This window comes from Puma concolor, chromosome E3 (genome assembly GCF_028749965.1).
Source record: "Puma concolor isolate L17-30 chromosome E3, mPumCon1.1.hap2, whole genome shotgun sequence".
NCBI classification, from domain to species: Eukaryota; Metazoa; Chordata; class Mammalia; order Carnivora; family Felidae; genus Puma; species Puma concolor.
In genome coordinates, this window is record NC_141682.1 from 38,761,653 (window position 1) to 38,782,714 (window position 21,062).

General features: G+C 60.4%; 3 protein-coding genes across 15 annotated transcripts in view; 1 reads left to right on the forward strand and 2 right to left on the reverse strand.

The window, feature by feature from the left end:
• The window catches only part of ANKS3 (ankyrin repeat and sterile alpha motif domain containing 3), a 35,271-nt gene extending 28,061 nt beyond the window's left edge, over positions 1-7,210 (forward strand). For 5 of the 8 annotated variants that reach the window (XM_086692163.1, XM_086692161.1, XM_086692164.1 and 2 more), the window contains 9 exons: positions 653-790; positions 1,342-1,451; positions 1,746-1,922; positions 4,076-4,200; positions 4,752-4,893; positions 5,357-5,529; positions 5,875-5,960; positions 6,419-6,502; positions 6,702-7,210. In XM_086692163.1, coding sequence (XP_086548289.1) covers positions 653-790; positions 1,342-1,451; positions 1,746-1,922; positions 4,076-4,200; positions 4,752-4,893; positions 5,357-5,529; positions 5,875-5,960; positions 6,419-6,502; positions 6,702-6,781 — 1,115 coding nt within the window. In that variant the 3' untranslated portion in view covers positions 6,782-7,210. The remainder of the gene's footprint in view (positions 1-652; positions 791-1,341; positions 1,452-1,745; positions 1,923-4,075; positions 4,201-4,751; positions 4,894-5,356; positions 5,530-5,874; positions 5,961-6,418; positions 6,503-6,701) is intronic. The other 3 variants (XM_086692159.1, XM_086692158.1, XM_086692160.1) reach the window with 3 other exon arrangements.
• Positions 7,211-7,482: 272 nt separating this feature from the next.
• On the reverse strand, positions 7,483-12,596 carry NUDT16L1 (nudix hydrolase 16 like 1). Of its 3 annotated transcripts, none has more exons than XR_015245472.1 (4): positions 9,905-12,596; positions 9,498-9,828; positions 8,629-8,851; positions 7,483-7,771 (listed from the first exon to the last, which is right to left on the reverse strand). XR_015245472.1 is itself a non-coding variant. In XM_025916849.2 (4 exons), exons 1-3 carry the CDS (start codon positions 10,052-10,054, stop codon positions 8,630-8,632), a joined length of 633 nt encoding a protein of 210 aa, XP_025772634.1. In that variant the 5' UTR covers positions 10,055-10,278; the 3' UTR covers positions 7,483-7,771; position 8,629. The 3 variants fall into 3 exon arrangements, 2 of the variants coding, with proteins under 2 accessions (XP_025772634.1, XP_086548358.1); XM_025916849.2 differs by having other exon boundaries at positions 9,568-9,828; positions 9,905-10,278; XM_086692232.1 differs by lacking the exon at positions 9,498-9,828 and having other exon boundaries at positions 9,905-12,578.
• Positions 12,597-12,756: 160 nt separating this feature from the next.
• Positions 12,757-21,062, reverse strand: part of MGRN1 (mahogunin ring finger 1) — a 53,686-nt gene continuing 45,380 nt past the window's right edge. For 2 of the 4 annotated variants that reach the window (XM_086692186.1, XM_086692187.1), the window contains 5 exons: positions 20,246-20,363; positions 19,933-19,978; positions 18,386-18,484; positions 16,282-16,326; positions 12,757-14,549 (listed from right to left, as the gene is read on the reverse strand). In XM_086692186.1, coding sequence (XP_086548312.1) covers positions 16,286-16,326; positions 18,386-18,484; positions 19,933-19,978; positions 20,246-20,363 — 304 coding nt within the window. In that variant the 3' untranslated portion in view covers positions 12,757-14,549; positions 16,282-16,285. The remainder of the gene's footprint in view (positions 14,550-16,281; positions 16,327-18,385; positions 18,485-19,932; positions 19,979-20,245; positions 20,364-21,062) is intronic. The other 2 variants (XM_086692184.1, XM_086692185.1) reach the window with 1 other exon arrangement.

Sequence of the window (21,062 nt, forward strand, 5' to 3'; positions counted from 1 at the left end):
GCTTCTCTGCAATTAAGTATACTTTCTTTGGGGAAGAGGCAGGGGCAAAGTCAGAATTAAACCCTCTGGTTTGTATTGTCTTTTCTCCCATTTTCTTCCTGGCAGATGCACTCGGAGGTTATGTAACTTGGTGTTACTGCTGTTAATTTTTAGCCCAGGGCCTGCCACCTTCCTGCTCAGCCAGATCTTGCTGGTTGGGGTTGATCGACCCAAGGAGGAGCCCCTGGATGTCTGTGTTGGAAAGTCACAGGGAGTGTGAAGGCTGGTGCCTGTGAGATGACATTTCCCGCTAGTGCTGTGGTTTCCCTTTGGCTCAGGAATCTGTAAACACAGCTGTCCGTTTCCTGCTTTGTCCACTTGGGAAAGCAACAGCACGGTGTGGTGGAGCGGGTGCCGGCCCTGACCCACATGCGCTTGTCCGGGGACACACATTGGTCTCCAGACCTTCAGAGTTCGTTTCCCCTCCTGCAGACTGCATGGTTGTGTCCAGGTTACTGTGGTGAGCGAACGGGAGGGAGAAAGGCCAGCTAGGAATTTTCTTTCAGCTTTTGCCTGGATCCTGGCCCTTCCCCCATGCTGCAGGTCCTCTCGGGTGGTTGAGTTTGTCTCTTTTGTGCTCATGTGGGCTTATGGCCCCCCCTCGTGTCCACAGAGCAGGTGCCTCTGCGGGGCTATGTCACCTTCAACAGCAGTGATGAGAACCCCCTGGAGGCGGGCGGCCTCTGTTACAGGGACGTCACCTCCCCAATCAATGACCGGGATGTGGAGAGCAGCAGCAGCAGCAGTCGGGGTACGTGCACCCTATACACCCACCCCGGCCGAGGGCTCACTTGGAGTTAGGAGCTCTTGTGCGCTGCCCCCCCTCCCCCCCCGGGGGCATGGGACTGTGGTGGGTTCAGCTGGTGGAGAACGGTGGGGTGAAGGGTACAGAAGGGCCCTGGCTCTTGTGAGGACCCAGAAGCCGGCAGGGGACAGGTAGGGTGCAGCTTCTGGCCCAGTGTCTCTCCACGTGGCGTCTGGGGGAGTTGTCCCAGACAAGGTTAGCTCCTTGACTGGTGAGCCATCAGGGAAACGTCTGCTGTGTTACCTGTCGTTTGTTCAGTAGCCGTTTACTGTGTGCCAAGTGCGCCAAGCGCCGTTCTAGATGCTTGGCTTTATCAGTGAACGAAATAGGCAAACCCCCCGTCACGTTAGGTGCGAGGGCTTGGGCCAGGCAGCCGCATGAAACAGAAGACACCAGTGAGCTGTTTCAGGAGCTGGTGAATGCAGTGGACGCTGGGCTCTGGGGAGTCCCCGCGAGTGAGACCTGTGGTCAGGCTCTCCCGTCTTCACTGTTTTCAGAGGAGCACGCCTTCTGTGCCAACCTGGGGGTCGCGAGGCGCAGCAGCAGCAGCGAGGGCCTGGCGAGAGCCCCAGGAGTCAGCAGCGAGGCCTCTCTGGAGAGCAACGAGGTGAAGCTTCTCCTTTCTTGATCTGCCTCCCTCCCCTTTGCTGGTGTTGCAGGGGCTGCCTCCTTGGAGAGGGCGAGTCTAGAGACTGGTACTTTGTGCACGTCAGACACGCAAAGTCCTGGCTGGCCTCCATGGATCTGGGCCATGCAGACCATGGTGCGGGTCACCAGTGAAGCCTCTCTGGCTGCTGGGGGCGTTTCACAACTGGGATCGTGGGGCAGAGAGTAGAGTGGATGCGGCCACGTCAGCCGGGAGCCCTCGGTGTTAACTCTGGACACACCCTTCTCACCACAGGATTCGGATCATGCGTGTCAAAGCTCGGTTCGCAAGCAAACTAAAAGTTACATGAAGACCAAGAATCGTTACAGCAACAGTGACGGCCAGTGGCCCGCCAGCACTGGGCCGGCTGGTGCAGCCTGCTCCCCAGGATCCGTTTCCCAGACGGAGAGGTCCCTCTGTTCAGGACCCCAGGTGAGATCGGCTGTGAAACTGGCAGTCACGCAGTTAGAAACGTGGCACGTGTAGTGTTTCACAAGGCCCTTACTGTGCACTGAGGATGGGCTGGGCCCCGTCGAGAGAGAGTGTGGAGATGGTTTCCCCCAGATGATCTGTGAGGCTGCTCAGGCCGAGAGGATTCCTCATGGCCACGAGTGCCAGTGCAGGGTTTCTGTTCCATCCCTTTCCATAGGAGGGATCTGTCTCTCTCCTTGGTTTCCGTACTCTCCTCGGCCTCCCTGAGCCTGGAGAGGAGAAAAAATGGACTGATCTAGAGCTGCTGTCGGGAGTCAGGAGATGCACGTGAAGCGGAGATGAAATGGCATTTGGTGAAAACTGCCATCTCTGCCTCCCTCGTGGGTTGCTGTGGCTCACCCAGCTTCTTAGGGGTTACTGGTATGGCACAGCCGCCCACGTCTGTTCATCGGGTTCTCTTGCTTTCTGGGAGCATAAGCGGTACAAAGATGAAAGAATGCATTTTTTGCCATTTGTTCACATCACAGCTCTGCTGTTCACTACAAGCTGGTGATCTTGTTGGCTTCTCCTTGTGACGCCTCCCGGGAGCCGTCTCCAGCGCCTGTGTTCCCAGGCTCACCGAGGGGCTACACCTTTCAGTTTCTTAAACGCGTCTTGATGGGAGAGTGGGTGATAGGTTCTTAAGGATGTTTTAGAAAGTAGGTTGAAGAAATTGGCAGAGTGACAACATTTGAAAATTTACTCCTCCATTAAAGGCAACAAAAAACTGGCAGAAGTAGTCAGAGTAGCAAAACCGAATCAACCAAAGGCTTTGAGCAACTTGAACATTTTTATTCGCGAGAAGTGGCCGACTGTCCGGAAGAACGGAAAGCTTTGTAGCGCTTTAACCTGCCCTGTTCCCATCCTCACCCCCAGTACCAAGGTAGCTGTGACAGCCACCACAGGGGGCAAAATGAAGCTGGGCTCTTTCAAGGTTTCATTCTCTATTTTGAGAGTGAGCATGCGTGTGAGAGCCAGGGAGGGGCAGAGAGAGAGAAATCTAAGCCTGCTCCGCACTGTCAGGGCAGAGCCTGACGCAGGGCTCAAAAACACAGATCTCTCAAACCGTGCAGTGATGACCTGAGCTGAAACCAGGAATTGGATGCCTAACCGACTGAGCCACCAGGCACCCCAAGACAAATACTTTAGATCAGCTTCTTAAAATATGTTCAGTGAGCTAAAGGGAACCGTATCTAGAGAATATCAACAAAATGATAGAAATAAAAACAGAAAATCTGTAGATGGAAAGTAGAATCACTGAAATGAAAGCTCCAAGAGAGGGCTCAAGAGCAGATTGGAGTGCACAGAAGGACCCACAAGCATGATCTAGATCCATTGAGATTATCGTGTCAGAGAAGAGAGGAAAGGATGGACAGAAACCTAGGAGACACCATCAAGCAGCCAGCGTACACATAATGGGGTTCCAGAATGAGGTCGAGAGCATAAAAAAATGTTTCAAAACAGCCAAGCCTTCCCAGATTTGATCAGAAACATGAATCTGCACATCCAAGAAGCTGTGTGAACTCTTAAGTAGGTTAGACTCAGATCTACGCCTAGATCTATCATAATTAGTCCAAAACCAAAAGAATCTTGAAGGGAGTGAGAGAAGGGAATCTTTATACAAGGAACCCCCATGAGATTAACTGCTAATTTCCCATTAGAAACCATGGGGTCTAGAGGGCATTTGATGACAGAGTCAGATTAATGGAAGAAACAAACCAACCAAGAATGCTATAGCCAAGCAGAAACTGTCCTTCAGGAGTGAAGGAGAAATTAAGAAGGCCGCAGGTAAAAAAAAAAGACTTAAGAGTTTGTTGCCTGCAGACCTGCCCTATGTGAACACGAACGGTGTCCAGGCTGTAATGAAAGGACACTGGCTGCAGGGACACAGGCAAGTGGGAAGTATCTCTGGACCACCTGCTCTGCCTGAGGCTGCAGAGAGGAGGGGGCTGTAGTCAGAGGTGACCCACCGCAGAACTTGGGGGGGTCCACAGGGCTGACCCGGCTTAGGTGGATGCAGTGACAGGATCTGCACCAAAGCAGTGTCTTCTCTGGCCCCTGTGTCTTGGTGGCCCGCCCATCCTCTGACCCACCCCGGCTCCTTTGCTCTCCAGGACCTCGCCACACTGCTGGAGCAGATTGGGTGTCTCAAGTACCTGCAGGTGTTTGAGGAGCAGGACGTGGACCTCCGCATTTTCCTGACCCTCACCGAGAGCGACCTGAAGGAAATCGGCATCACGTGAGTGCAGAGGGGCCTCTGTGGCCACGCCCCCCTCGCTTCAGCCAAACATGAGGGGGTCGCTTAGCTCCCAACTGCCCAACGCTCCGATGGAACCACCTGTCCTGTCTGGGCGTCCCCTTGCTCTCTGCAGCCAGCTGTCCTCTCTCTGGTCTTCCGGCTGCAGCTAGCTGAGGTGCCGAAGGCCTGGGTCTGTTCCCCCGGCTGGCCTGGCTGCCAGTGCTGTGATAAGGGCACCCAGACGTTTTCTACCATTCACTTTGGAGAGCTTCCCGATTGTTAGGAGGCCAGTCATAGCCTAGCCCCGGCCAGCCTGAGCTCCCTGTTCAGGGAGAGCAGCAGCCAGGCTGGGGAAGGAAACAGGCAGGGTAGGCCAGCCCCTGCTGTGGTCACTTCTTAAGACCCTTTGTTTCTGTCATCTGTCCCAGGATCCGGGACCACTGTGCCCTTCCAAAATTGGAATCTTTCCTAGGGGGCTGTCTTGGTGGAAGGCTGGCCTCCGTGGCAACTCCACACACAGCAGATCCTCATTCTCTCATTCACCCTTGCAGCTTGTTTGGGCCTAAGAGGAAGATGACCTCTGCCATTGCCCGCTGGCACAGCAGTGCCCGGCCACCCAGCGATGCTCTGGAGCTGGCGTATGCCGACCGGCTAGAAGCTGAGATGCAGGAGCTGGCCATCCAGCTGCACAAAGTATGTGGTGAGCGGGGCAGGGACCTGGATACCCACCTGCAGTGAGGGACGACAATTTGTGGAGACCGAGTGGTGGGGACAAATACCCAGGGGGAGCAGGGAGAAGCAGCCAGGGTGGGCGGTGGGACAGAAAGCATTACTGCTTGTGTGTAAATCTGGAGATGCACAGGCAGGCCTCCAGGAAGACGGCTCAGAAAGGCAGGGGACGTTGGACAGGAGGTCAGCTGGACACAGGAGAGAAAGGGTGAGGTCAGAGCACAAGCAGCTGGCATGGATGTCACTGGGCTTAAGAGTAGGGATCCAAAGCAGGGGGTGCTCCAAGGTGGAGACAGGCGCTCCCTTCCTCCAGCCCAGAAGAGTGGGAGTTGAGAGCGAGTGGGTATGGCACAGAGAGGTTGAGGGGGACCCAGCCTGAGCGGCCCTGGTCATTTGCCACCCCCCCTCCCCGCCTCTCCGTCTGCAGCGCTGTGAGGAGGTGGAGGCCATGCGAGGCCAGGTGTCGCAGGAACAGGAGCTGCGGGCGGTGGTGGAGAGCTGCCTCCTGGAGCAGGACGGTGCCCGGAAGGACGTGCACGCCCAGCTGCAGGAGACCTGGGCCCTGGCCCGGGACGCTGCGCTCGTCTTGGATCAGCTGCGGTGAGTGGGCATCTGAGCTGCTCCCAGGCCAGACCCTGAGTCGCCGATTCCTCCAGATTCTTCAACCAGGTGGTTGTTCTTAAAGGCCTCTTGGAGTACTCGCCACCATCATCCGTTTCATTGTGGCTGTTCCTTTCCGCAGTGCAGACCCAGGCAGCAAATGGGGCCCCAAGCATCTGCAACGAAGCGCTCGGGCCCTCAGGGCTTGTCCCCGAAGGTGCCTGGTGTGCTTGCCCTGAAGGCAGAGCCCCACTGGCCACTCAGGGAGGTGGGGGTACGTGCTGCCCTGCTGGGGCCAGGGAGGACACCCTCCCCCTCACCAGCACTTGGCCTTGTGTCTGGCAGAGCTTGTCAAGCCGAGTTGTCAGCCAGAGTGAAGCAGGAAGAGTCCACCCGAGGGCTCCCCCAGGGCCCGGCCCTCCCCACGGCTGGTAAGAACGCTGTCCTGGTCCCGGGTCGCATGGATGCTGCCCCAGGCCAGGTTTTACCACCCGTTCCAGCAGTTACCACACTGACCCTCCCATTCCCTCCCTGCAAGAGATCCAGGGTGAGGGCTTCCTATCCCTGCCCATTTCCTTACCGTGCCTCCCTGGGGTGGGACTTAACGTCCTCCACAATGTTGTGACTTCTTCAGCCTGCAGTCGGAGCTACCCAGGGTCAAGCCTGACTGTCAGCCAGGGACCCTCACACTTTCATTCCTGGGGCTGCACCCTGATTGACCCTCCAGTCAGTGCTTTGGAAAAATAAGCAGGCGAACACATTTTGATAGAACAGTGTCAAGCAGGTACTGACAGTGGGTGGGTCCCCTGGTGTCAGCAGCCCAGGACAAAGCTGCGGGGCCTGTGGTGACCACACAAGCCCTAGGCCCACCTGGCTCTCTGCCCCACAGATTCCAAAGGCTGGCAGGCTTCCCTGCAGGCTCTGAGCCTCCCCGAGCTTTCCGGAGCACTGGAGGATCGAGTCCAGGAAATGGGTGAGTCTCCCAAAGTGTCCGACAGCCGGTGGCCTCATCCCCATCCTGGGGCCAGAAGTGGGTAAACGGGGAATCCTAGTCAGCTCAGACCCCCAAGACAGCCCTACCATAGCCCACTGTCCACAAGGTCATGCATTCCTAGGCACCTCCCCCACCCTCCCACACTCATGAAGCAGCAACTAACTGCTCCCATCCTCAGGGCGAGTGCTATGCTCAGTGACCCAGAGCTTGGAGAAGCTGCAAGTGCTGAACGGGAAGGAGAACTGGCGGGAGCCTTAGCTGGGAGGGACGGTGAGTGTCCGCCAGCCCAGGACCCAGGCCGGAGAGCAGGGTGTACCGGGCAGCAGCGAGTGCCCACTTCAGTCTTCCCTGTCCCTTCTCAGAATCTGACGTTGGGTGACTGATCCACCCTGAAGCTGTGTGCCTGGAAGACAGGAGGGCAGTGAGCAAGCGGCTGCAGCAGGCCGGGCCCGAGCGGGGGCCAGAGGATCAGGCCCCCGGAGCAGCTGGCAGAGGCAGGACAGGGCAGAGGCCCACGCAGAGGCAGGACGAGGGCCTCTCGCCCAGAAGCGGGGGGCCAGGCCCAGAGCAGGCAGGGCCATGGGGAGACAGCGGGCCCCCATACACCACAGGCGCCACACTGAAAGGACCGGGCGCCTGGGTAGCGGATGTCATTGCTGGAAAATAAAATTTAAGATCTGCTGGTGAGGGACTCTGTTCTGGTCATGCGACATGCAGTACTGGCTGACAAACCAAAGCAAGGGGCAACCCTCCCCCCTTCAGCAACTCACTGGGACCCAGCCCCCTCTGCCAGGACAGAGACCACCACGCTCAGACCAGGGCGGACTGGTTGCCCTCTCCTGTTCTGTCCCTCCCCTGGGGCTAGAGCTACGTGCACTCAGAGCCCCCTCGGTTCCACCAGAGCAATCTGAAGGGTGACGCGCGCTTGGCCCCGGTGCCCCCAGGAAATGAGAGAGGAACGAGGTACAGGTATTTTATTTACAGAACGAAGTGCCTTTGCCCACACGTGCTGACCGCTTCACTGAGGCTTTAAGGTGGAACAGACGCTCAGGCTGGGCCAGAGCACAGCTCTCCTTACCAGGCCAAGCAGGTGCCGTGCAAACTGGTTTAGCTTCACTGAGGAGTCTTTGCAGACATAGGGCTGTAGGAGACGGCCAGTGGTGACCTTCCCATCTGTGGTGCCTCTGCTGTTGTCATTCTGCACACTCAGCCAGTGCTTCCATACCAGGTCCTGGAACGGCCTGTGGACTGTGATGGGAATGGAGAAAGGGAGGCTTTCAAAGCCAAGGAAAGGGCAGCGAGCTCAGCCCAGGTGTAGCCAGGAACCCCAGACCAGGCACAGGGCCCAGCGAGGTCTGAGGGAGCAGTGCCACAGTGACCAGAGGGACGGGAGACCTAGATCATCAGCTCCATGCTGAATGGAGCCCAGCACTCAGGCCTGGCTCCCACCCTGAAGTCCGTGGGCGGTGGGGAAGGGGGACCCCTCATGCACCCAGCCCTGGGCCTGTGGCCAGAACCAGAGGACACAGAGAGCAGCCAAGACCAGACTTTGCTTTCTTTCACCAACTCCATCTACAGCTGGGCTTCGTGGCCCCAACTGACCTGGGGGACCGGGCCCCAATGGGGTAAAGGGGCTTTGAAGCCTCACCGCTCAGTTGACACACCTCAGAAAACAAAGCTAATGACCGCCACCAAAGTTCACAGTACTGGGCCAGCTCTTCTCTAGGCCCTGGGGCTGGCTGGTGACAGGACTCAGAGGCATCCCTCCACAAGAATAAACGGATTTAAGGGTGTGTGTGCGCCTACCCACCTGGGTAACTGGGTGGTCCCTCCACCAGCCCGTGTGTCTCATGTGGAGGAGGGTTAGAGCCTTGGGGTAGGAGAGAATGTCCTGAGCCTGGAGAGCCAGGTCCAGTGCAAACAAGCCACCTCCTGATCGGGGTGGGCTGGGCTCCCACTAACCTGGCCACCACCCAGTAGCTGTTCCGGGTGGTGGGGTGGTGGAGAGGACAAGATGCCCCCTCACCCCATGCAGTCATTCCCCCAAGAGTTCAGGGCACAGATAGGGCCAGGGGAGGGCAGGAGACAGGCAGCATAGAATCAACCTCAGGAGGAAGATGGGAGGAGCTTTTCCAGGGCTTTCTTCTGCTTCTCTGTGGCAGCAGCCAAAGCCTCAGCCAGCTTCTCCTCGGGCATCATGTTGAGCACCTTGAGGGCGAAGAGCAGCTGGTACTTGGCAGTGCTGGTAAAGGCGTTGCTCAGGAAGTTGGGAAAACCACCGACTCGGTCCTTTTGGGTGTAAAGTGGAACCCGCACAAGCCCCAGCACCTGCATGGAGAGGACACCAGAGTGGGACCAGGCCCCACGCCAACGGTGCAGCCCTAGCAGGAGGGGCCTGTGAGCTGCCAGGCCAGGACAAGGCCAGCCAGGTTGCGAAGGACGTAATGGGAGACCCAGGCGGGGTCCAGTGAGGCGCAAGCCAGTGGCACCCTTGGAGCAGTGCAGCCCCTTTACTCCCCAAGCAAGCTGTCCCCATGCATCTTCCACCCTCTGCGTCCTCTAATTCCAGCCCCCATCCGCTGGCAGGAAGCCCCCCCAGTTCACACCCCATGCTCCCTCTTCCACTCGTGAATCCCAAACACCCCAAGTGTGACTCCCAGTTCTCCAGACTATAAATAAAACCCACAAACCGTTAAGAGCCTTCATCACCCCAACCATGAGGTCCCGGCCCTTGAACGCAGCCCTAGTTTCCCACCTCCCCAGGAGCCACCACCCTCTCCCATCCCCCCACCAATCCCACTCCCCACTCCCAGGATTGGCAATGGCAGGCAGCAAGGCAGATGGAACACAGCCCCGAGGGAACCCCGGGCCCCCCTCTCCCACCCCTGCCCCCAGGTCCCTCTCCCCACCCTGATGCTGGAAACAGCGACACCCCACCCAGCCCGGCCAGGGGACCCTCAGGGGGACGTGTTACCCATCGGTGCCTTCCACGGGGCCAGAGCCAAACCCCGGGGCGGGGGGCGGGGCCCGGGCGGCGGCCCCACCTCCAGGCCGTGGTCGCGCGAATGCACCGCGCTGATTTCCACGGCGTGCAGCTGCTCCAGCGTCAGCTGCCGTGCGTACAGGTGCGCCACGACGCGGTGCGGGCCCTCGGTCAGGTGCGAGCTCAGGTAGTCGGCCTCCGTGAGGCGCAGGCAGCCCAGGCCCAGGCCCAGCACCCGGTTCAGACCGTCCTCCAGAGACCAAAAGCGCCGGTCCACGAAGCCCCCGGGGAAACCCAGCAGCCCGTCGAAGCGCATCTGCATCTGCAAGGGAGCGCCGGGTCACGGGCGCGGGGTGCGAGCGGCGCCCTGATCCCCGCCCGTCCACCCGCGTCCTCACCAGCACCGAGAAGCGCATAGGGATGCGGCCGAAAAGCTGCCCGGGGTTGGCGGCGTACAGCATGGCGTGGCACGAGTGGCTCCAGCCCGGCCCCAGGCGCATAGCTTCCACACGGCTGATCTGCTTCAGCTCCGGCACTGCCGCCGACATCTTGGCACTACCCCGGCTCGACTGGGGCGCCTCTCCTTAAGTGCATGCGCGGGCCCGCCCCCGCCAGGTCTGGCCAATCCGCAGGCAGTCGCGTCCCTGGGCCCCGCCCCTCCACCAATTGCTGATGCCCGTCGGGGCCGAGCCCCTCCCGGCGCCCCGACGCGTCGTTGAGGTGCGGAAGGGGCGTGTGCAGAGGCAGGGCCGGCACGCGCTCCCGCCCACCGGCCCCGAGAACCACGACGCCCAGGGGGCTCCGCGCCAAGCGAGCTCAGCCGAGTTCAGTCGAGCTCAGCCGAGCCCAGCCGAGCCCAGCCGAGCCGAGCGCTGTCGTGGGGGGCCTCGGGCAAGCGCTGCCTGCAGGGCTGGGGCTCCGACTGCCCGTCACTAGCAGGAGCCGCCGAGCCCCGGGCCTTCCCCCAGCGCCTCCCTGGGGGCGCCGCCCCGCAGGCTGCCCACTACCAGCTCTCGTCTCTCGCTCCCTGCAGGCGACTCCCCCAGGAGGGCTTACGGGAGGCTGGCGACCAGTGGGCAAGACCTTTCCCTGCACGCGCGCCAGCCAAGCACTCCGGTCCAAGGTCACTGCTGGTTGACTCCAGAAGAGCAAGGAAAGCCGGGCCTGGCATAGTTCGAGCTGCCCCCACCGTCCGTGTCCACCCACAGCCCTGGGGCTGCTACTCAGCCAGCGTGCTGGGAAGTACCTTAAATCCCTCCTGGCGCAGCCTGCCAAGCATCCTCCCAGTCAGACACCATATGCCAGGGACGGTTGGAGGAAATGGGCTCTCCCCAATTTACCAAGGAGGAACCTGGGGCAGAGAGGAACAGGACTGGCCTTAAGGGCACCCAGCAGCTGGTGCCAGAGCCAGGATCTCACCCCAGACTTCCACCCTGTCTCCTGACCAGTGTCCACAACAGAAAACCTCCCAACTTTCACGGAAGAGGCCCTGAGGTACATACCTGTGTCTGCTGCTGAAGGGAATCATCGCTGGGGCTCAGGAGCATGGGGAACATTGTCCAGGGGAGAGCAACGATGCCACTCGACCACTAGTTGGCCCACACTCCGTTTTCCTCCCACGATGGGTACAGATTTGCTGAGTGAAGGAACCACCATGTGCACTCACCATGCAGTGAGCCAGGGCAAGCTCTGGGGCACAGAAGGTTGCCCTGAGCAGAAGACAGCGGGGTCAGAGGGCAGGCAAGTGTTGGTAAGGACCCACTGGGAGCTCATTCACACGTCGGGTGGTGCCGGTATCGTGTCACACACAGGGGAGTAAGGATCTAAAGAGGGAGGCTCTCTCTCTCCCCATCCGTGGCCTCTACCAGGATTCAAACGGGCCACCACAGTTGGAGAAGCCAGATCCCTAAGGCAAGTGACCGTGTCTGAAGAGATGTTGGTGAGGGGAAGGGCCCTCCAGAGAGGACCGTGTCTCCAGGCCACAGTGCACAACCCAAACCCAGGGCTGGCAGGGGGCACAGAGGAAAGGTGCCCCACGCCCCAACCCCTCCCTGAAACAAGATGTTAACAAAGTTCCTCGTCTGTTGGCGGAAAGTGGAGGGACATCCAGTGCACCCCCTCGCGAGACGTCCGACCCAGACGTCGCCCGAAACACGACCAAGCAGCTGCAGGGCCGAGGGTGACAGGCCTTCCCTGGGGCATGGACTAGATGGCTGAGAACACTGGTTCCACCATTAAGCGCCCGAGTCAAAGAGGGGACCTGGGGAGGCAGCTTGGAACCACGTTTGCAAAGGAGCTGCTGGCGGGTGGCGGTGTGGTGGCTGTGCTTCATGGGTGTTCCAGGCCACCACAGCCTCTCCCTCCTGGGAGGCCGCTTGCTGGGCAGGGAAGCTGGCAGCCACAGCTGGCCCTCTAATCCATCCCACGTGACAGCTGGAGAGAGTTGCTGCCTGTGGAAAAGCCTCTGACTGCTCTCAGAATAAAACTCTTGCTGTCCCTATGAGGTCCTGTAGCATCTGCACCCCGACACTCCTCGAATCTGACACTCCAGCAACTGGAGACACTTCGGGCTTCTTTCTGCTCAGTGGTCACACCAGGCTCACTCTGGCCACAGGGCCTTTGCACTTGCTGTGCTGGCTGCCTGGGCTCTCTTCCAGGACCAGCTCTTTCCCATCCTGCACTGCTCAGCCAAAATTCCTCCTCAGAGAAGCCCTCCTCAACCACAGGTTAAATCAAGGACCCCATGCGACTCCATCCTGTCACCACCAGCCGACGCTCTTCCCAACAGTAACCAAAACCGCGCAGGGCCTCATGGCCTAGAACACTAACTCCCAGGAGCCTGAACCTCGCGTGTCTTGGCCCTCTCCAGCCCAGCACACAGGGAGGTGCCGAGTATCCGGGATGGATCAGCGATACTGACGGCACCTGCAGCAGCGACCTGCACACCTGGACGTGCCGGCTCCTCCTCCACTGCTCGTAACGGGCCCCGCTCCAACCCAGAATCGGCACGACGACCGGAGCTGTCATCAACAGGATCCCCCGTGCCTCACACACCATCTCCTACACCCTCACCCCTCTTAAAGTCCTGTGTCACAGACACCTCACACACGAGGAAACGGAGGCTGCGGCGAGCCCCGGCTCGCGCTGCTGGGGCTTGTGAGCGGCCACGAGCCCCTCAGCTGTCCTGTCTCCAGACCGGGAGACAGCGGAGGTCCCTCGGTGCTATGCGCAGAGGAAGGAATGGACGAGATATTGCTGCATGATTTTATTACTATAAATATACAGTAAAAACGAACAAAAACCAGCCAGAGTACGTCAAATGAGAGCACGTGTTAAGTCCGAGACAGGCCAGTCTGCATCCCGGCCTTCAGAGTACTGGCACCAATACCAATGGCGAGGCCGGGGTGTGGGTCGGGGCGCAGGCAGCCTGCGAGCATGTGTGCGGCACTCACGCGTGCGCACCCTGGCGTATGTGCAGGCATGCGCACGGGGGGGCGGGGGCCGGGGAGTCGGGCGACTGGGACAGGTTGGCCTGAGCCTGGCGGAGGGCTGTGTGTAAGGCAGCGCTCTGCTCACGGGCTCGACTGCACAGAAAGCGAATCCCACACTGCTGGTTTCTCTCCTGAGCGCCCTGCAGGACAAGCCTCGGGAGGGGTGCCAGTGAGGCCCGGGGCTCTGCGGACTGCTGCTGGCTGCCCCAGAACCATCCTTCCCAGGGCAGATCCCCAGGAAGTGGGCCCCTCTGCGTGCCACGCCCCAGGCCAGGAACGTGTTTGTGCCCCAGGGAGCCGCACAGACCCAACCACCTGGCTCAAGGTCCCCCCAGGCGGTTCTCACCTTGGCGCACCAGGGCTCAATGCCCCCTCTGCCTCTGTTGCCCAGAGAGTTTTGCTCAAAAAAACAAACAAAAACAAAACAAAACAAAAAAAAAAAAACCAACAACAAAAAAAAGAACAAGGTCACCTCGGATGGGATGTTCCTCCCCCAGGCAGGTCCACCTGAGGGACCCCAGACAAGTCAAATCCAAGAGAAGCTAGTGACATTATGATGGTGAAGAGGAAGCAGGGAAGCTGCTCAGAGCCCTCCCCGGGGTGAGTGGACGGCAGCCCCACTAGCCCAGCGGAAGCCCCTTCACCTGGAGGGCCCTGCCGTGTGATCAGAGCCACTTCGGAGAAGGTGCAGGGCCGGCAGAGGGGCCACCGGTCACCAAGTGCTGCAGATGGCCTGTGCTCCTGTGCCTCTGCCCCTGGATCAGACCCACACGGCAGCCTTGCGTGGCCACCACCCCCCTGCCCAGGGCTGAGCCGGGCCGCGGGGAAGGTCGGCTGTGGGAGGCAACCGCCTCCAGGGCCGGAGCAGGAAGGGGAAGCAGCAGCAACAGCCAGGCTGCCGAGGACACGGGAGCACGAGGGACAGGGGACAGGCACGGTTTCCTTCACTGACCGGGACTCAGACCCCCCTTCCCTTCCTCCTCTGGCGACAAGGCCCCTACAACACCTCTTGTGAAGACAGCACCTCACCCACCAGTACACTGTTCTTCTGCGAGTCTGTGCTGAGTGTTCAGGCTGTTGAGTCCCCAGTGGCTGGGGTGCCGGGAGAAGCCAATCCAGGCCGCAGGTGGGTGGTCAAGCCCCGGTCCTGGCCACTCAGCCAATGGGGCATTTGGGGGAAACCCCAGAGCTCACAGCCCAGGACAGAAAGCTGCTGTCCTTCATCTGTACCATTTGCAAATACATCAACTATAGAAAAAGGAATTTGTCAGAGGAGACTGTCCACTGTGCTCTTCAATCAAGGGTCGTCCGGCCCCTCGGAGCCAGTGGCCACGCAGAGCGTGCAAGACAGGAGAGGCCAGGGGTCACGCTGGAATCCGGTGGCCCCTCGGCAAAGTCTGGGGAGCTGAGGGCTCCATGCTGCCAGCCTGGCCAGGCTCTCAGAGTGGGGTCAGCTCGGTGGCCCCAGAATCAGGACTGGGGCCACCAAGCACAGGCCGGGGTGGGCCAGTGGTACGGAGGCTGCGGGGCATCTCCACGGAGGTGGACCATCCTGCAGGCAGGAGCAGAGGGAGAAGGGGTCATGCCCGGGCAAGTCCCCACCTCACCCATCAGGGTGTATCTACCAACCAGGAGTCCCCCACTGAGGACAGGGCCACCCAGCACCCCCTACTGTGTGTCTGTGGCAGGACCACACAAAGACCTGGAATTCCAGGTCCTAACAGAGAAAGAGGGGTCCGTCCCTCTGGGAGCAGATGCCAGGCAGTGGCACCAGCCGATGCCCCAGAACAGAACGCAACGGGCGCCGTGAGCTCGTGGCCCCCTGGGCCTCCTCCCTTGCCGGGTCCGCGCTTCTCGGGATCTGACCAGCCACCGTCCTTCAGGGCTTTACTACTGATTAGGCCGGAACTCAGTCACACCCAGCCGGAGGGGAGTGGACGTGGACCGGGGTGCATATCCCGTGCTCAGAGCAGCCCCAGGACCCCACCCAGCCTTCTTTAGAGGCCTTTTTGGCCATTTCCACACTGTTGCCTCCCGATGCCACGAGGCGCTCTGTCCCTGGACCAAGTCTGCTCCCCCGGGGTGCTGGTGCTAGAGCTGTGACCCAGGCCCACAGCAACGAGTGACCGGCACCACGCTCAGGGCCGCACAACACCAGCTGCCAGCCGCCCGCCTGCTGAGGACGGGCTCCCCAGGACACTCCTCCAACAGCAAACCAAGGAGTGCTTCTGCCACATGTCACCCATGACACAGCCTGAGGTGCGGGAACTATTAGGGGCTGTGGCTTCACGCAGGGACTCAGCTCTGCTATGCAGCCTGCAGGCAACATCCAGTTCTCCGTAGCTCGGCCTGACCTGTGTGTATTTTCTACTTCTGGAAGTTTCACCTCCATCACAGCACTCAGCCATGACACGGAGGACAGGGCCAACTTTATGCAAGGGTTGGGCCCTATTTCAACAGTGGGTAAGATTTGTCAGAAGAAACATTCAAGGAGAGCAAGAAAGGCTCGCGTGGGAACATAAGAGCAGCCGTCAAAACAAGTGGACAAACACCGAAGCTCAGGACAGCTGCCTGGGGGACAGCCGCACGCCAGCCGGGGCTGCCCGGCCAGGCCGGGCCTCCTGCTGGCACGCTCCACCCAACACAGGTCTGGGAAAACTTGGGCCACCGGAGGCACCAGGTTTCCAGAGCCGCTAACATCAGGCAAAGGAAGGGAAGAGGGTCCTCAAAGCACTTGCCTATGTGCTGGTGGTGCTCTTGGAACAGCCTTCCATGAAACAATCATTTGGCAAAGTCACCCAGGTAGAGGGCAACTCCCTGGCAGGGTGGGGGGGTGGGCGATGACGTGGGGTCAACCTCACATGGCCTCCTGACAGACCGATTTCAGCATGTGCTGGTGTTCCAGAAGGTTCCACAGGTAGGCTGGGGGACAGGTTAGTGAGCAGCAACAGTGGGGTCTCAGCAAGGGCTGTCACCATTCCTGAGGCCCTGGAAGAGCTTGCCTGGGCTATCTAGTCCAGACAGAAAAAGTTCTGGCTCCGGAAGTCAGCCAAAGCCAGACCTCCCAGGACCACCTCTCAAGGGCAAAGGTGTAGCACATTTGGGGAGCTCTGGATTCAGAATCCAGGACCCCAGGGAAGACACGGATGCGGAGGAAGCCCAGAGAAGGGGAAGGAACCCCCCAGGGAGGGAGCAGGAGAGCCAGCTGGCGAGGTCCTCTCTCCAACATTGTCAAGGATGCCCCTCAGAGCCACCCCACAACGCGTAGGAAGGCGATCACGTACCAGCTTACTCCTCTATACCAACAGAGCAGGAGTCAGGCCCCAGGGCTGTGCAGAGGAGGAGAGACATGGAAGCTCAGTTAGCAAAGCGCTAGACAGACCAGCACGTTCCGCAGCAAACGCACTGCTTTAGGACAAGAGTCCCCGGGGGCACGTGGGATGGGGGGGGGGGGGCACACTGATGTGCTGAAACAGGAGAACAGAGCACCGGGCCGCAGTCCAACGCAGAGACTTTCAGCCAGGACAGGCCTGGGCAGGGGGGGCGGGGCGGGGCGGGGCCAGGAAGGGCCCCGCCCGGCAGCTAGGTGTTCACCAGTTAAGTTTATGGGTTTTCCCCACCTCCTAACTCTGCAATCAACAGGGGACACTAAGGTTCAAAAAACTATGCCCGTGCCTCCACGGGAGAGCTGTGCCGGTGTGTGCACGTCTGGTTCTCTCTCTCGCGCGCGCTCTCTCTCTCTCTCTCTCACTCACACACACACACACACACACACCAGATGGGAACAGAAGGTGCGGCTTAGAAGTAAAGGAAGACAGGTAGGTACACGTGCTTATGAAGGTGGGCACATCGGTGAGGACCTGCCCAACTCCTGACAGTGCTGCCTCCCCCACACCCGTGGGGCACGGGACCAAGAGCCTCGGTGTTGCCCCACCCTGCTGGCTATCCTGCCCCTGGGCTGGGTTTGGCCTTCCGCTGACTTCAGCCTCTCCACCGCCTCCACAGCAGAGTGCCTCCTGCCACTGGCCTGGGGCAGAGGTGAGAACGTCACACCACGGGGCCTGGTGTCCCCTGTGGGTGGAGCCCAGCCTGTCCTGACCTGCAGACTCTGGCGTGGGGCACGGGGTGGCACCGCCAGGTGGGGTCAAGGTGCCCCTTCACCCAAAGGATCACAACTACACTTGTGCTTCTAAGTCCCTCTCTGGACTCTCCCCGCACCCCAAGCTTTTAATTACAATGAAATCATTGAAGTTCTTGAAAGAACTTACTGGAATTCTATGTTACTCTAAGGAACACTGGTCCCCGACAAGGCTTTCACCCACGGGCTTCTCTTCGGGTAGGCCCCGGGGTGCTGATGAAACACACTCCCCTGCTTTCTTGCACCTGCTGACTGTGGCCCCTCTGGGCTAATGGGACCCCCTGTCGGCACAGGCTACTGGCTGTCCCTATGCTGGGGCGGGACCAGAGACCCTTTCAAACCAAGCACATCACAGGTAGGCCAGATGCACAGGTCAGATCACTGGGAACTGAGCAGCGGTGGGTCCTGGGATAGGCGGGTGGCAAAGGTGCTTCCCAGACATGTGGCAGGAGCCAGACTCTCCGAGGACATCATGGCTGTTGACGTTGATCTCAGATCCTCAGATGGCATCTTAGCACGCAGCAGGCAGAAGTCTCTGAGAACCCCTGACTCCTGTCCCCCATCTTTGGAGCCCAGAACTTAAAGCTGAGGATCTTGACCCAGAGGAGCTGGGGACAGGAGGCTCCAGGCAGAGGCTTTTAGAAAAGGGGGGCAGAAGCAAGACCCCTCCCCAACTGTGCTTGGGCCTTACAGGCGCCTGGCACCCCAGCCTATCCTTCCATCCCTGGCCTGGGCCCTGTGGGTGCTCGTGGTAGGGGGCTGATGCCAGCATCAGGCCCGGGGCACGCAGGTAATTTTCTGCTTGTAGCTCCCTGGGGCAGAGGCCCTGCTGCTGGGCACCCGAACAGGGGCTGCCAGGCCCATGGATGAAAAGTCAGGGATTCCAGCGCGACTAGCTGTGCTTGCCTGGCCCCAAGCAGGAGATAGAGAGAAGGGCCACAACCTTCCTTAAACAAGGGGCCTTTCCTGCCTTCCTGATGCTGAGCTGTTTCTGGAGTGTGAAGGGGCCTCACTCACAGGCTCTGCCCCAAAGAGCAAGGGGCTGCAGGAGGGGTGACTGTGGAGCCAGGGCCTGCTGTGCTTTGGGGTTGATAGAAGGACTGTGGGCAGAGCCAGGGAGGGAGACCTAGGCTCCTGACAGGCCAGCCGCTCCCTGAGCCGGCAGATCAGCCCCCAGCTCCGTGTGGCAGCGACAGCACTGCCCGCGCCCCCCACTCCAGCCCACCCCGGCTGAGCTCAAACGCCGTTACCTGGCAGGTAGATATCGGCCGGCAGGCGGGGCTGGCCGCGGCTGCAGGGCTCAGGGCTGCCGTCCTGCAGGACGTTCTCGATGGATGGCACTCGGCTCCCTGCAGAGGAGGGGGCAGGTCAGAGGTCTACAGGCGAAGGTGGCCACTGTCCCTCTTCTGGTCAGGATCCCCGGGAGCCTCTTTCCTCCCTGAGGGCTCTACAGCCACTGTGAGTCCAGTCCCAGCCCGAGACTCTGCTCTGACTCCCTCCTCTGCCCTCTAGGCCTGAGAGGCAAAGGTTTGCTTTTCTTTACTTCCCTTCTCTCTCAACTCTACCTCAGGGCTTTTGTTTTGACTTTTACTATAAAATCATTATGTACCCCTTTAAAAAAAAAAAACAAGAAGGAATAGTGATAGATTTAACATCTCCGGCTTACCCGTACCTTTCCCGCTGGCCCCGTGCCCCACAGCGGGGAGTGAGCGGGCCTGCATGTGGCCACCCTCCCTCTCAACAGCAGCTCCCGGTGCTGCCCAGGGAGCTCTCGAGGGGGAGGGCCCCTCCGCAGACGAGGGGCCTGGGCCCTGTGATGGGCACAGAAGAGAGCCACCTGGTCGGGCACATGCTCTGCACAGGCAGGAAGGAACGGAGGTCGAGAGAGGGTGAGGCCCACCCAGGAGCCCAGCCTGGGAGGCAGAAGTGACGACACCCCTGATGGGCCCCCTGCCCCAGGCGCCAACACTCACACCCAAACCCAAGGCCCCAGGCCCAGCAACCCACAGGCGGGCCCCACACACGGTGGGTGGGGAGTCACGCTGGGGAGAGACGTGGGTCACCCAGTGCAGTGCCGGCTGGGAACCTCCTGTCAAGGAGGGGGGTCACAGCAACTGAGCAGCTGCAGCTTATTTTGGGGTCTTCACCATGCTGTAGGCCTGGGAGCCAGCCAGCTTGCCAGGGCCACTTCCGGGCTCTGTCACCTCCACATTAAATGGCCTGGGGCTCCAACCACCCCAACCTGGAGCCTCTGTTTCCTCACCTGTCCAACAGTAGGGAGGAATGACCGAGACAAAGGAGTGGCAGCATTTCCCAGCTGGTAGAGGGAGGCTTGGGAAGCACCTGGTCACATCCTGCAGCCACTGGGAGGTCAGCTGGGGGTCATCCCCCCACGAGGAGCCCAGGGCCCATCGGTGGCGGCTGGGACTCAAGTCCCAGCAGGCCGCTGTATGCTACACTCTCCAGGGGACACAGGGGCACACAGAGGAGCAGCCCGGCTGAGCTGTGCACCCACACTGGGGACTCTGGGCCTCTCCAGGTGGCACCTGAGGACCCCGTACAGGACAAGCAGGAAGAGCTGACCATGTGCAGAGACCCAGGCAGGAAAGAAGATGACTGCCACTGGGAAATGCCGGCTGGGCACGGAGGGAAAAAGAAGTGGCCGGAGGCTGTCCCCTGGGATGGCCAGCAGAGAGGAGCCCGTGACTCCCAGCGGGGGAACCGGCACATGCTCTCCACACACCTCGACCTCCCGGCAGTGAGGCCCCGAACACGCTCCTCAAAGTGGAGGGCTTACCTTGCTTTAGTGCCGACGCCTCGTCCACGTCCTCCGTCACAAAGCTCTAGGAAACGAGGACAAAGTGTGTCCGCAGCTCTGCTGCCGCCACCGGGGGACGGGGCTGCAGGCCGTCGGGGGACAGCAGGGCGAGCTGACGCCGGCCCCCCCAAACAGGACCCACCCCACAGATGGGGAAACCAGCTGAGCTCACCGCGTGAGCAGCGGTGGCGGCGGCCCAGGGCACGCTTTGCCACAGGTCTGGGAGGCCAACAGACGGGCAGTAGGGACAGGGTGACAGATGGGTCTCGGCGAGGCGGGGAGGGGGCCTCACCTCGGGGGAGCTGCTTAGCGCCAGCCCCGCCCCACTCAGCGGGGGAGGGGCATCCGAGTCCTGGGAGAGCTTCTCCTCATCCTCCTCGTGGATGGGAGACGACGGAGACCGCAGGGTGCTGGCAAAAGAGAAGACGGGGGTAAAGGACAAGTGGCTGATAAACACCAACCCACTAAAGCCAACGTCACCCGTGGGTGAGGCCGGGGGCTGCCACACAGACGCCCCCAGGGGAGGCGGGTGCAGACGCAGAACGCCCGCAGGCTCAGCGGCTGGAGAGGGGCTGGAGAGGGGCTGGCGCAGGGTGAGCTGGCGCAGGCCTGCACGGGCTCCGTATCTCCGGGAGGAGAGGGCGTCCTAACGGTCCACCCCTGGAGCAGGGGTGCGGGGTGTGGGTGAGCAGCAGGAGAGAGCCCCACGCTACTCTGTGGAGTGGTCCTGTCACACGTGCAAGTCGTGGGGGCTGTGGCCGGCTTTACAGAACTTCTGCCTAAACTTTTCTTAAAAAAGAAGAGCACCCATGCGTGGAGACACTTAACACAGAAGGCTGGTTGCCCGCATCTCACACGCGTCCAGGTAAACCGTGACGGGACCCTCTGCTCGGCGGGCGTAACAAGGGCAACGTCGTGAGCAAGGTTTGGCGGGGCCCGGGTCTGGCTGCCACTGGTGCTCACACAGCAGGACGTGCTCATGTGACAAGACCCCAGAAAGTCCCGGAACCCTGCCACTCACGGGGCTCCCTCCTACATCCTGTGGTTTGTTGCTCCCGTGTGGCGTGGGACGGGGAAGGATGCACCCCCACCAGTGCATCTTTTCTGCT